Consider the following 15189-nt stretch of genomic DNA (forward strand, 5'->3'; position numbering starts at 1 on the left):
TTGAAGTCACTGGTCTGCAGGCCACCAGTTGAATAGCCCTGTCTTAGATCCTTATATACTGCTTCTTTTTATACTTTACATTTTTGCTATTTTGGGTGTAACTGGGACCTAGTACACAATTTGGTTCCACCTCATGCACCACGTGATGTGAATGACAATAAAGAACCTTGAACCTTGATCACTGGGTTCAGACAGGAACGATTTAAAGTAATGGTCAAAATACTTGAAACAACTTGTTAAGGCAAAAAAGATCCTTCCAGTCAATCCAGAAACAATAAATTAGAAACATGTTACAGTAATCATCGTGGATAACAGATGTCCTGGGCAGTGAAGGGTTCATTTCTACAGCTTTTCAGCCCCCCAGGACCTTTGTTTGTTTATTCCCGTGTCTCGTGTGTGCGTCTCCAGCACGAGTCCTGCTATCGAACCTTCCTCCCCCTCCCATCGACCTCCTCAGGAAACTCACACTTCCTGCCTCTGGACACCCCCACCCCCAGCAGTCGGAATAACGAGGGGAAGGCTCTGTTTCACGTGATCGCGGCGGATAAAACAGTTTCTTGCGATGATGTAAAAGAAGGCTGTTGTTTAATTGTTGACATCTGAGCGTTTATGCTCCGAGGGTCTATCTCATGTCAGCATCAAGGAAACACCAACTGTTCTGGTTCCTGGGTTTGTTCCACGGCCGTCCAGTCGCTTCTATTCTCATCGCTTTTGGACTGATTGAAAACGTAAATACACAAACACGGCTGGCAAAGTTGTTGAGTTTGGTAGGACGAAAAGAGCAAACTGAGAGAGAAGGAAGGGAGGTCTTAACAGTGAAACATTTCTTCTTTATTAATTCTAATTGATATTAAGTAAATCAACAGTTTTTATGGGAGTAAAACAAACCCAGAATTCCTGTAGTGTTGAGGTAGCCCGTCTGTAATGTGTCATTTATTACCGCTGTAGAAGTAGTAGCTTTGTTATTGAAAAATAATCGTTCTAAATATTTAGCTTCAGTCTTTTCTGTGTAAAAAAAAATTAAAAAGGGTTCCAGTTTGAAGTTACTGACCGCGTGGCGTAGGCCGGTTTGACTTCATGTGGGTTCCTGCGGTCAGACCAGAAGATGAGCAGTCGGTCAAACAAAGGTTCAATGTTGGCTACTACGTTTTTGCCTTCGGGGTAGATCTGCAGCAGTCCTCCTTGTGTCTACAAAAACAAATATATACAAAACTTTGTCACATAGTTGAGGTGATAATACTGTACAATTTACAACTACAGTCCTGAAATGAACCATGGTCTTCTTAAGTTGAGAATGTGGTTGTGTTCTTTGTGCCACCAAAGGTTTAGGCTCCAGTTAACTCATTATAAACTTTACCTTCAACTTGACAAAGAAAAGCATCGAACAGTAACACTGAAAGCTTAATAAAGGCTTCTTTTAGTAGATTTTGGTGATTAAGACCCAAACCAAGCTAACAAACATACCTTGACGTCCCAGTTCTTGTTAAGGTAGTAGATACATGTGATGCAGCGGCCGTCACCATTGGGGTTATCAACATGGCGGACGTATCCTGCTCCGCTCCCTGGATAACAAGCAACCATGGCCTAAAAATGAAAAGGAATAGAAATTTAAACATTACTGGACTGGAAATGCAACAGTGAAGCGTCTACAAGAAGGGACAGAGCAGACTGTACTCCTTGAGGAAGCTGAAGTCCTTCAGTGTTTGCAGCAACATGCTGCATATCTTCTGTTGTAGAGAATGCTATCTCTTCTGCCATCATCTGCTGGGGGAGCAGCACCAGAGCAAGTGACTTACAAAAGATCAACAAGCTCATAAAGAAGGCTGGCTCAGTTCTGGGGACTCCTCTAGAACCTTTGGAGATGATTGTACAAAGAAGGATTCTTCATCAAATGAAGAACATTATAGACAACCCTCAGCATCCTCTTCATCAGAGTGTCATACAACAACAGTCTTCAGTCAGAGGCTTTTTTCAGATCCGCTGCAAGACAGACCGCTACAAGAGATCCTTCCTGCCCACAGCCATCAGCATCTAGAACAACTCTTCAATAAAAACCAGGATGATGAGTTACAACAACATTTAATTTCCCTTTAGGATTAACAAGGTATTTTTGAATTGAACTGAATTGGAAACTTTAAAAAATACCCCCTTCACTAAGCATTGTAGCAACCACAGTGAACTATTCTGAGAGGAGGCGTATTTGAATTCTTGACACGTCTTCTTTACTTCTGAGAACTGTGTCAAGGTTCAGCTGCTGTTCCCAGCTAAGAAATGAGCTGCAGACACAGTATCCACTCTCCAACAATGGTCTCACGCTGGTATTTCCCCTGCTGGACATCGTGAACGTTGGAGTCTGTTAGCCGGAGGACGTCCAGGTCAATGTACATTCCAGACGAGGGTCACCGAGATCGTGTGTCTGGAAACGGGCTTGAAGTGAAAATGGCAGAGCCACGCCACGGTTTAAACAAGCCGGGTACGAGCAGAGCCAGCGTCAGCGTGATGTACTGGAACATGCATGTGTTTCATGTCACACATAGAATAGTTTCCAGTATGTTGCCGTTGACTGGAACAAGCTTGTAGCCTCTGGCTGTTTTTGCAAACATCTAAAAAGATGAGTCATATTCTAGAAATTGAGAAAATATTCCCAAAAAATGGAAACAAAAGAAGTTAACATGTCAGTGCCTTGACTCAAGCTGGCCAACAGTCAGTGAATTGCTTCAGCTTGACTTTACAACACCATCACTCACAACTAACAGGTTGTTTTGCAAAACAACTTCATCTCCGTGATCTTTAAACACTTAGAAACACTCGTTGAGCAAAATCCACAGGAAGCCAACTGATCACTGCGTGAGTGGTCTGTTGCGTCAGACTGTTGAATTTTTTCACATATTATAGGTTTTTTTTTTTTATTCCTGTCGAATACTGTTGTGATTGTGGGAGTAATTTGTTATAGAAGCAATTCCGTTAAACCTCAAACATGTAAACAAACAAAAAAATAAACATCTTCTCTTTAGTGATACAGGAAACATCATTTCCTGGCATTTTGGTGTCTCGTTTCTGCCCACATAAACTTCTTCCTAATTTTAGATCTTTGTTTTTGTCCTGTCAACTACTGAAGGCAGTAACTGGCTATATTTAGCTTTAGTGTTTAGCTTTTTCTATTTTACCTGGTAATATGGACATTGTTGAAAGAAAAAAGCTTGAAAATCATAACCAAAAAAAAAATGTACGTTGACACAAAACAGCAAATACTGACTCTCTTTTTATCTCGGTTGCTCCCCTCTCAGTACAAAGGAGCTTTAGGGCTACGCAAAAAATTTTTGTTATAAAAATTACATTGCCACGCTAAGAAAAGAAATAATTAAAATCCATAAAATTACGAGAATAAAGTCGTACGATACTTCTTTTTTTTTTACCGCTCTCTTTGATTATTATGTTTTTCCACGAGCCAGATCCACAACGCGACCTGTCAGTCAATCCAGTAGGAGTGTCAGCAAATGACCAATCCGAAGCTAAATGCTAATAGATAAGTGAGTCGCTGGGTCTCTTCAGCCTCTTTCTGGCATATTTATTGAAGACCTAACAGCGCTGAACGCACAGTTTCTCTCACTGAGCGCTGTGTTCAAACGGAAACAAAAACTAAAGTCATGACGTAAGGACGTCACGTGTTTGCATCAAAGAAGCAGCATACAAAAACACAACAGCAGGAGGCAGTATTGAAACACGTTTTGAGTAAGAGGGTTAATAATTAAGTTTAACAAATATTCTTCATTTTACCAAAGTTAAAATGCGGTCAACCCTGCTTTATTGTTTCGGAGTTCGGATAACATTACGACTCATTTAGCTTCAGATTGGTAATTTGCTGACACGCCTACTGGATTGATTGACAGGTTGCCTCGTGGATCCGACTAGTGGAAAAAAAAAAAAATAAATAACGACAGCTGTAAAAAAAAAAAAAAAAAGTCTCGTACGACTTTATTCTTGTAATATTGAGACTTTATTCAACTTTATTCTCGTAATACTATGACTTTATTCTCACAATTTTATAGCTTTTAATTTGTTTTTCTTAGCATGGCAATGTACCGGTAATTTTTTTGTTTTTTTGCGTGGCCCTAAAGCTCCGTCGTACCTTAGGGGTCGCCAAAGTGAAGTAACTCGCACTAAGATTTGGCAATTGATTTTATGCCGGCTGTCCTTCCTGACGCAACCACAGACCACCAAGCTACGACATCCCTCAGTGTGGAGCAGGGAGCTGCCATCTCGGGTGCCTGCCTGGAGCTAGAGTTGCATTCAGGCCTAAAAAATCTGTCCCAGCCCAACTTGTTTGCCGACCTGGACCTGACAGATTAACTGTAATTACAAGCCCAAACCTGAAAAAAGAAAGAAATTATTTTAAATTAAGCTTTTACTGCTTTTGTAAGCAAATCAGTTTGGCATGAAATTTTTTAAATGTATTTCAACGAAAGGAAGATATAAGATTTCTTGTTTCACCAAATGAATATTAACGTACAAAACAAACAGCCTAAAAAAGCAAATCTAAAGATAGGCTATTATACAGATGAACAAAAATACTTTTAGAGCAAAATTATTTGGAAAAATATAGAACAAGGCTATTTTAATTGAACGCGCTTCTCGCTTCGGCTTTTGTAGATGCTGCTACTTCCTTCACCGCAGATGACAGCAGGTGCAGAGACGCACGCGGCCGGTGATAAGCTAATCCATCTGAAGCTTAACTGGACCTTTTTTTTACCTCTTTCAACCAGCTGGTCAGACCTGCCTCCTCCTCAACAAGTAGATTAACACAACTTTATATTGTGCATTCTTATTTAGTTTTATTTGTGCTGTATGACTCGTAAAACCATACCAAAAGCCTGAAACCGACCCGGCCATCTATTTTGGCCCGGCCCGAATTTCGGGTCGGGCGCGGGCCCGGCTCTACCTGGGGGAAAAGATGGTTGGGGTTAAGGGCCTTTTTTTTTTTTTTTTTTTTTTTCATTTAGCCTTTATTTATCCAGGTTAGTCTCATTGAGCCACGAGAACTCATTTTCAAGAGAGACCTGTTTAGGGAGCAGATGGTGGGGTTAAGGGCCTTGCTCATGGGCCCAGAGAGGGGCGAATGAGGGTGGTGGCAAGTGTGGGTGTTTCACCTACCCCACCCACAATTTTTTTGATGTTGTCGGGGCCGGGGCGTGAACCGGCGATCTTCGGATCACAAGCCCACCTCTCTAACCTCTGCGCCACCACTCCCCAAACGCCTTGCTTGAGGACACAGAGCGGGGCAAATAAGGGTAGAGGCAGGTGTGGATGCTTCACCTTTCCCACCCACATTCTGATGCTATCGATCCGAGGATTGAACCTGCGACCTTCCAATCACAGGCTCACCTTCTCTAACCTCTGTGCAACCACTCCCTCTCAAAAAACATCAAATACTGACGTATGAGCTCAACTTTAAACACAATGAAGGGAGCTTTTGCAAATGACGTTAATTATGACCACTTCAGAGCGACCCACGGGGACTTTTTGACTAATGATAATGACAGTGTGGGGAGATCTTCATAAATAGTTGGTTCCTGTTTTTGTTTGCATCTTGGCTCTTAGGGCTGCAGTTTCAAAATAATGGTTTTGGGAAATGTTCAGGCTGCTGTTGTATAGTTTGAATATTATATATGAATGCACGTACTTGTGCACGCTAATGCTTTACTTTAGGATGTTATATTTTTCTATAAATTTAAGTAAAAAAAATCAGCATTCAAGCTTTAAACAAAGAACAAGCAGCTACCGTCAACTCCCTTTACGCGTTCATTCGTCATTTTTTCCTCACGCTGATTAAAATGAACTGAGGAACATCATGACAAGTTGTGACAAAAAACAGGAGCTTGCTTTTAGCTCGCTGCTGTCAGTCACATTCATATATTAGCACCAGCTTCAGATCAATGTGCAGCTGATAACCGTGAGCTGATAACATGCCCTCTTGAGCAAACAATAACCTGTTCTATGTGTAAGCACGACAGATACAAAAAACGACAGCTTAATAAATAAAACTCAAGATTTAAATAAAGTCCCTAACTGAGCTCAACAACTTGATTTAAACAAGCTTTTCTCAAGAATATGTTCAACTATAATGGGTGCGTTTTCCCAACAAAAAGCTTTTTGATTCTTAACGACAGCAGTTAACCACAATTAACATGTAATATGCCCTACCAGACATCTCCGCCCTCGCCTGAAGCGTAAACATTAAACACTCGCAAGCATACTGAAGCTAAGACGAGACAGGCATATTTAATTTTAAAAAGACCGTTGAGTGAGTAAAACTGCTTGAGGCGTTGCAAAGTGAACCAATTTCAAACCAGCCATCTATTGTATATGTCTACTTTGGTTCAGTCTCTTCTTGTTCACAGAATGCACAGACACCTTGATACAGCACATCCTGTCTCTCATTTCTAGCTTCCTGTCTTCTTCACCGCTGCCAGGATCAGTGCCCATGCAGAGACTGTGTTTTTACCACCTGTCTGCCAAGTATGAACGTTAATGCCCAAACTGCAGCTAACCCGGTCGGTGCAGGCACATCCAGATGTTCTGGAGGAAAACAATATGGCTGCATGCATCTTCTGATAAGAGTAAATGAGGGTGGAGAGCGAGCACCATGGGGCGCGATGAAGAAATACAGGCTCGGGATATTGTGTGAGTGAAGGGGAGCACTGCGGTGAATCCTGTGGCTCAAACAGTTTGGTGTGAACTCATGATGTCATATTTTATTTTTTTTATTTTTTTTCTCACGCTGCTGTTTTAAATTTTGCTGCCCTACATCTGGGCTGTAGCAGAGAAATACAGCTTAACATTAACATTTCATAGCAGTAAAATGATATTTTACAAACATTTACACCGCTGTCAAATGTGCATTAAATGGTTAATTACAAAGGACTCCAAGCAGACAGTGCTAGCAGCAACTAGCTGCAGCACCCATGGTGCACTTTGGTCTTAGCCTTGCTCAAACTAGCCATTTGCTGTCACCCTCGTCTGAACCAATCGGAGCTGTCTAAAACAAATATTACCATAATGTATAACCTTTTCACAAAAACCCACTTAAAATTGGTTGAATCACTAATTGTCTCTCAGACTGGAGGCAATGTGTTCAACATAATGGTATTTCCTCCAGTTATTTAACAGTCAACAATGGTGTACCACAAGGCTCAGTCTTAGGACCCACCCTCTTCACAATCTACATAGGTAATGTAGGTCAGAGCATCCCTGATGCATCCTTACATGGCTATGCTGATGACACAGTTGTTTATTGTCAAGCTAAAACAGTTGCTAATGTTTTCCAGCTTTTGCAATCTGCTTTCAACATCATCCAAACAGATTTGTTCCATCTCAAACTTATCCTAAACACCGACAAAGCCAAGGGATGCTGTTTTCAAACAGGAAGTTGGTCCCAACAGTTCTTCCTTTGATTTTATCCTCAAATGGTGTCCCTATTGAGTTTGTCGATTCCTACAGATATTTGGGTATTTTGGTCGATTCTCATCTCTCTTTTAAGCTTCATGTGGAAAACCTAGTAAAGAAACTGAAAGTAAAATTGGGTTTCTTTTTCAGAAATGGATCCTGTCTAACTCTGAATGCTAGGAAATGCCTTGTAACTGTGACTTTCCTTCCCTCCATTGACTACCGTGACATTACAGTATTTACATGAATGCTCCTGCAGGCACCCTGCAGATGTTGGATGCGGCCTCATGGTGAACTAAGATTTAAAAATGGCCGTAACTATCATACCCACCATTGCACCCTGTATTCACTGGTTAACTGGACATCATTAACTTCATGTAGACTCACTCGTTGGTACATTTTCATCTTTAAATCACGTCTTGGTTTGTTGCCTTCATACATCTCCTCCTACATGTCTCTGTGTGAGTGCAGCTACAGCGTGCGCTCTCAGGACATTATTACCTGCAGTGTTCCCTCAGTGTGGACTGGACTAGGCAAAAGGGCCTTCTCCTACTCAGCACCTGTTTCCTGGAATATCTTGCAAAAAGACCTGAAGCTCTCGACCTTGACCTCTCTAAGTGGCTTTAAACATCTGCTAAGTTCATGGTAAAAACCATTGCAGACATGTTCCTGTTTTTAGATTTCTACATCGCCTTATATTCTAGCCTTTTTTTATATACTTTTTTTAAAATACCATTTTATTTTCACTTGTTATTCTCAATTTGTATGCATCTTTTTTATGATTCTCTATTGTTGTCTACTGTTGTCATCATTCTTTGTTAAAAATCAGGTCTCTCTTGTAAATGAGTCCCCATGGCTCAATGGGATTAACCTGTATAAATAAAGGTTGAATGAAAAAAATATATATCTTGAACTGTGTAATTTCATCATTAGTTGCAGAACTGGCATAATTCCTACACAGATTTCCACTCAGAGCAGCATTTTAGAGCTTTAAAGTCAAATCAAACTTCATATAACCCTAGCTTATAAATATGGGTCTGACTTAATGCTTCATAAATGCTCTTAAGGCACTGGGATGCTATTTATGTTTGGATCTCATCAAGTGTGGAACACTTTGAACAACCTCCAGAAAATTATATTTACGTTATGATTTTAAAAAGGCAAGTGCAGACAAAATGCAGAATGATCATTACAAATGATGACATATTCATAATGTTGTTGTAGTAGTGGCTGTAACTGAAAAATCTGAGGAAGTGTCCCTGCAAATAAGATTTATTTAGTCAAGAGTTAATGTATGTGTCATCATACTAAATAAAAACATCTCAACGGCTGAACGCCCACACTGCCTAATGCCCAGATCTGATTACTCACGAGAAATGCACAGAACAGGGCAGAAATTAGTTATATTTTTTTATTTTAAACCAAACTGAACAAAGTGACCATGTGTGAACAGAACCTGCAGTTTGTATTGTCTCTGTGCAGACTCTCCTGACTCATGTTGTTCAGCTATGTTGATGTTTTGAAAACTTTTGCTAACAGCTAAAACATTTCTTGGTTGAAGGAAATGGAAATCACTGGGAAAATTATATAATTATCAGCTGGAGTGACCCTGAAATGGCTAAGATTGCACGGCTGATTCAGACGCTCAAAGAAAACTGATCTGTGTTTGGCTGCCCTTTTTGTTTTGCTTCGTTTCACTTCTCAAACTTTCAACCCTTACTTAAGGCGGCACTGTGTGTGTGCGTGTGCAAAGATATAAAATTGTGCACAAGATACTTCGCCACTCAAATCAGAGCTTGCTGTTTTTGCCACTCATCATATTTGGTGAGAATACTCCTCCTGTGCCTTTAACATGAGATAATCAAGAACTGCAAAATCAAAACAAACTTCACGGCATGTCCCATATTCACAACAGCTGTTGTTTTTCTGGCAAACAAAGTACAAAAAAGATGATAAACTATATTCTGCCCAGATGAGTGAGTGTCACTATGACCACAGTGACGCACGGGTGAGTCACGGTGGAACATTAGAAGAAGCCTGCATCATTGTTTGTTTCTCCATAACACACTAGGATTTTCTGTAAAAATACCATAGTGGCAAAAACATTACAAGATGTAATTTAGACTTTATACACACCTAAAGTTGAGCATAACATACAACTGTAAACACCAAACAGAAAAAAGAGGTTCATTATATTAGTTAATACTAACATATTAGTAGTCCCTCGCTACTTCGCGGTTCGACTTTTGCGGACTTGCTCTTTCGTGGTTTTTCAACGATTGTCAGCTTTACTATTACCCACGTAATTGGGACAGTATGGGATAAAAAGTTAACGAAAAAAAAACACTTTGGACAGGCGCCGCCATTTGTGGTTATATGTGGCTATACCGTAACGCAAGTAAAAAAGAACTACAATACCCAGAAGCAAACAGTGCTTCTTGATGCTGCTTTCTGTCGAAATGGACGGAAAGTTTTGATCCGATCTGAACCTGACAAAAAAGTTTGGTCCTTATTCATAGTGACTTCGGCGCTCAGTGGATGCAGAGAGCTGTGCAGAATTTACCAGGAATTGCTTCCAGCCTCATTGGTCAATATGAGTGCTGCTTGCCGGCCCAGGAAGTCTCTCAAAAGCGTCTTGGTGCTCAACGGCTGCAGAGAGCCGATCAGAACCGGACCAGAACCGGACCAGAACCAGACCAAGGCTGGCGAGTACCCATCTAAAATTTTGCAGTACTGTACAATACATATGCATATGTTGTTAAAATTACATAGGTTAAGAGTTTAGAACATTGCAAGTGTGGAAAGGGTTTATAAAGCCTTAAAATATATATAAATACTAAAATAAATATAGCGTAAGTGTTCCAGAGTCTCCCACTGGTACATTTTCATCTTTAAATCACTTCTTGGTCTGCTGCCTTCATACATCTCCTCCTACATGTCTCTGCGTGAGTGCAGCTACAGCGTGCGCCCCCAAGACATTACATGCATTGTCCACTCAGTAAAGACTGAACTTGGCAAAAGGGCCTTCTCCTACTCCGCTCCTGTTCCCTGGAACATCTTGCAAAAAGATCTGAAGCTCTCGACCTTGACCTCTCTAAGTGGCTTTAAGAATCTGTTGAGTTCATGGCAAAAACCAACGCAGACATGTTCCTGTTTTTAGTTTTCTACACTGCCTTATAATCTAGCTGTTGTAGTATTACGTGCTGAAACAGAAGGCAAGTGAACTCTTTTTTTGTTGTTCTTGAAGACTTTTCAGTTCTTATTCAAAAGGTTTCTTCAGAACTACCAGTACAAAAAACTCCCAACAGAATACCTTCAGGAACCAAAAAAAGAAGTCAATTTGCCTTCTTTTGAAGTCACCAAGTTAGTTTCACTGTTGGTCCTGTGGTGGAATGACGAGCCATCCCAGACCTTTTAACTCCCACACCCCGACAGGACACAGAAAATGGATTGATTTGTAACACCTCATAAATTTTCCAACAGTGGCAAAATCATAAAGCGGTTTTCTCAGCCTCATTAATCCTTTATAAACCATAAATAAAGCATGGTGGTGCATCTGTCCCATGCTTACATGGACTCCAAACATTTGGTTAGCACACCACCACCGATGGTATTTCTGAATAAACAAACTCATGACAATGATCCCAGTTTTCAAGCAGCGTCTGTGTACGTTCAGAATGACCCATCTGTACAAGTTAGCGAGCAGCTCTGGAGTGTGAATTTTAGCTGCAGCCTGCATGGCAGCCCTACTAGGCTTTAAAGAGGGTGTGGGTGTGTGTGTGTGTGGTGGTGTAGGGGGGCATCCAAGTGCGCACTGCAGCATCTGACATAATGCTGAAGATTAGACTGCATCACTTCTTTTCACCTCCCTCCACTCTCACTTCCAGTCTAATCCCGGCCCAACTTCTCATACCAGACTTTCGGTAAAAAGTTGCTCCTTTTTTCCCCATAATACAAGACTTTCCCAGCATCGTCCTGGGTCGTGTTAGGTGCCTTCTGTTAACACTCGACCCTTGGCGCTGCATGTCTCTGAGAATGAAAACCACCACTCCTGAAAATGCCACAAACTGCTGGCGAGGCACCATTCAGGGCACTGCCAAGCACAACCCAGCTCTCTGCGCTGTATGAGCCTGTTACCAAGGTAACGGCAGGAAAATATTTTGCAAACATTTGATAAAATGACGGCGAAAGGGAGTGAAGTAAACGGCGGAAAAGAGGTCAAAATTCAAAGAAGTCAAAAACAAGTAAGAGTGATTGTATCGAGTGGATAATAGAAAAATGGGTGGATGGAAATACTGCAGTGACCTTTTACTTAGCTGGCTTCTACTCCAGCCAGATTCTCCTCTTTTTCCTTTCTAACGACTTCCTGTCATGCACACGCCATTACTCTACCTATTGCTACACTGTGTTCGGTACTCGTCAACGGAAACACCCGGCCAGAACAGTCTGTACCACAGACAAAAGCAACATCTTTACAAGAGTTAATCAAGTATTACCTTGAAAAAATGAATAAATTAGAAGGAAAGGGATACAAAAGCATCACAAGAAGGTCCTGTAATCCTTTGATATACTGCAGAATACTAATTTTGTGTGTACTTTTGAGACCTGATAAAATGGAACTCCCTAAAGATAACTCCATAACTGTTTTAAAAATATTGAGCTACATTGCATTCCTTCAATATTGCTAGGTCTTTCATTTAAAAAAGGTCTACAAAGTTAAACGAATGACATTTATCAAGTGTTGATTTCAAAGATAAAATCGATTTTTATTCTCTTTCATAACCGGAGCACTTTATGCTCATATGTAATTATCCAAACACAGGACGATGTTTTTAACTATTAAATAAAAATACATTAATAAACTTCATTTCCCCTCTCCATACCTACCATGAATTACAGGTAAATCTAGAAAAAGCACTGTCAATCCCAAGTCAAAGGGAGCAAAAGTCACTGATGCGATTTTTGTTTAAACACAGGGTCAAGATTGTGCAAATTGATCAGATGTGCACTGAGGGCACGGTATCTTAGGTTAATGGGGTGAGTGAAGCCGTGGAGTCATTAGATTAAGAAAAGATGGAAATTTTCAGACTGCTGTAAATGAATAAATAGAGAAATAGGACTCCAGGTAAATCCAAAAAAGTTCAATCTGGTCCAGAGACTCCAGGTAAAAATATATAAATACACTTGACAGTAATGTACTTTGCACTACAGCTGCTGTTTGTGCACATTTCTTATCAGCAACTTAAAGGTGCCATCGTTGGTCTTGTCTATTAAGCCGTAAGTGCACATGTAAGGCAGATTTCAGGCACTGCCTTTCAACTCATTTCTCCTTGAGGAGTGATAATATACCTACTTCTTATGTGACGAGCTCTCATACATATATTTTTCACATGAGACATAACAGTTGTTTGCCATGTGGAAAACTATCCAAAGCTAAGATTTGGCGTCAGTTTAGCGTCTTTTTTTGTGTCAAAGCCTTTTATAAACAAATCTGCTGTGCGTTGTCTGAATATGTTACATAGTAAATCAGACTATCAAACAGAACTGACACCAAATCCTGCAAAACTCATTGTGACAGATCATGTTGCTAAACAAACACAGAGACAAACAGAATGTAAAACAAAGTTACAGCTACGGGTTTATTTGTTTTGATTTTAACTCTAATGCGATGTTTTTTTCCACACAGGTCACGTGATATGCGAGATCTGATAAAGGGAGTGGAAATAAACATGAAGAACTCCTTTCTACTGTGCCAGCGTCACGTTTGTGTGGTCAAAGTGATGGTAGAAAATGCTGGCAGAGATAAAGTGATGGCAGTGGAGATATGGCTTCAGAGTTTTCTTTAGGTACCAGTGGTATGAAGGCACGAACAGGGGAAGCGGCCTCCCCTCACTCCTCCATGTGCCGGAAAATCACATGGCTTCTCCTGACACGCTACCTGTGTTGTGTGTGTGTGTGTCTGCCCACATGTCGGCATTACAGATGCAAAGATAAGCGGAGCAGAAAAGACACAACCAATAAGCCACGGCTTCACTGACGTCATTAGACAGACGCTCATACTGAAGGTTACCTGCAGACTGTGTTTACCCAGATATGTTGTTGGATAACACCCCCACCCCCCCATCATCCTGAAGCCGTTCTCACCTTAGTGCGTCCGTTGATGACGCAGTTTCCCAGCTGTCCATTGGCAGCGCTGTGCATGACCACCTCATCGATGTGGGCCATCAGTGCCCCGATACCCTGGCATCCGGGCTCCTGCCCCTCCACCCATGCAATCTGGTCCCCACGAATGTTCTGAGAGGGAATGCTCTTCTGGCTCACCAGCTGCCCTCCCCGAAACTTCCCACTGCTGTTCAGAACCTCCACCTCCTCGAGGACCCTGTCGCCCAACTGCGTCCCGAGGAAGTTGTCCTTCACGCAGATGCCATAGTACTTCATGCAGGGGATGATGTATTGCTTGGCGATGCACTCGGAGGACAAGCCAGAGCCTCCTGCAGCGGGCTGTGGTGCCAGGGTGGGGTTAATCAGGATGGGTGCTGCTGGTGAGTCTGGGGGTGCCACATAATGTCCATTGTGCTGGTTAGCATGAGAAGAAACTCCACTGCTAACAGTGACCGTGAGTGGGGGGACTCCTCGGGTCACTCTGGGCCCCTCTGACGACTTGTCTGTCAGCTTCCTCCTCTTCGAGTCCAAGTCCCCTGAGGAGAAAACCGGGTCTCCAGAGCTGCCTAACCCGGGTGACCCCATCATGTGGCCGTTGTGAATCTCTGACCCAACATCCCGGTTTTCCCCACACCTCCTCTTCTGCTGCTGAGCCTGTCTGACCTTCAGGTCACCGTTGAACCTCCTCGTTGACAAAGAGCAGCTCTCCTGCACCATCCTGTCCCCGTTTTCCATCAGACAGCCTCTGGGGGTGAGGGGGTGCCCGCCCACCCTCACGGGGTATCCCTGCGGGGTTTGAGCCACCACCCCGGCCTGGTTCGCCTCCACGGTGGCAGAGGGGGGCACCAGCCCGCCGCTGTAGAGCGGCGGCACGCCGCTTTTCGACTGCTTCGTTGGGGTCGTGATTCCGGGTGAGTTGGTCTGAGAGGCCATGTCCGCCAGCAGCTCCGCGGCCGTCTGGCTCCCAGCAGGCACCGCGCAGAACCCGTTCAGACCCATGTCCGCTTGGTAGTGGATCTCCACCGGCCCAGAGGAGGTGAACCGCTGCTGGCCGCTCGTCCTCTGTCTCTCCTGCGGCTCCGAGAAAGAGCTGGGCTGCAAAAGGTCCGTCAGCCCCAAACTCTCCATTTCATGTCTGCCGGATGCGCACGTACCTCACGTCCGCGCCTCATCTTCCAGCCGAGCCGCCGCTTTCTCCCGCGGAGCCGAGCGCTCCAACTTTCATCCTCCTCTGGCGTGTATCTCTCCCACTTCATGCATTTCCACACAACATCTGCGGAGAGTAAAACGAGACAATTTAAGGCTATAAATAGCGTGAGCGGTGTGAGCGCGGACCACCTGCCACAGTAACACACGTTAAATCCGTCTAAAAACAAACGGTGCTGTGCGCGCGCTTCTGATTTTATCTTAAAAAAGGCACAAAAAAACAAAATGCCAAGCATAGCAAGGGTGTTTTTATCACCGCCATCATCCGCAGCCACACGCTCGTGCGCCAACATTACATGCATACTTTTAAATTCAGCTTTTACGGTATAATCTTAAACGTTTCGGGAACAGCTAAGGCCTAAAACAATTCACTTTAAC

At 42.6% G+C, this 15189-nt stretch overlaps 1 protein-coding gene across 1 annotated transcript in view; it reads right to left on the minus strand.

Moving 5' to 3' along the window:
* Nucleotides 1–14631, minus strand: part of egln2 (egl-9 family hypoxia-inducible factor 2) — a gene marked incomplete at its 5' end in the record, with an annotated part of 34953 nt that extends 20322 nt beyond the window's left edge. The window contains 3 exons of the mRNA XM_037677800.1: nt 1052–1188; nt 1465–1584; nt 13588–14631. Coding sequence (XP_037533728.1) covers nt 1052–1188; nt 1465–1584; nt 13588–14631 — 1301 coding nt within the window. The remainder of the gene's footprint in view (nt 1–1051; nt 1189–1464; nt 1585–13587) is intronic.
* Between the last annotated feature and the right edge of the window lie 558 nt (nt 14632–15189).

Source organism: Nematolebias whitei, chromosome 6 (assembly GCF_014905685.2).
Source record: "Nematolebias whitei isolate Nwh7 chromosome 6, NemWhi1, whole genome shotgun sequence".
In the NCBI taxonomy this organism is placed as follows: Eukaryota; Metazoa; Chordata; class Actinopteri; order Cyprinodontiformes; family Rivulidae; genus Nematolebias; species Nematolebias whitei.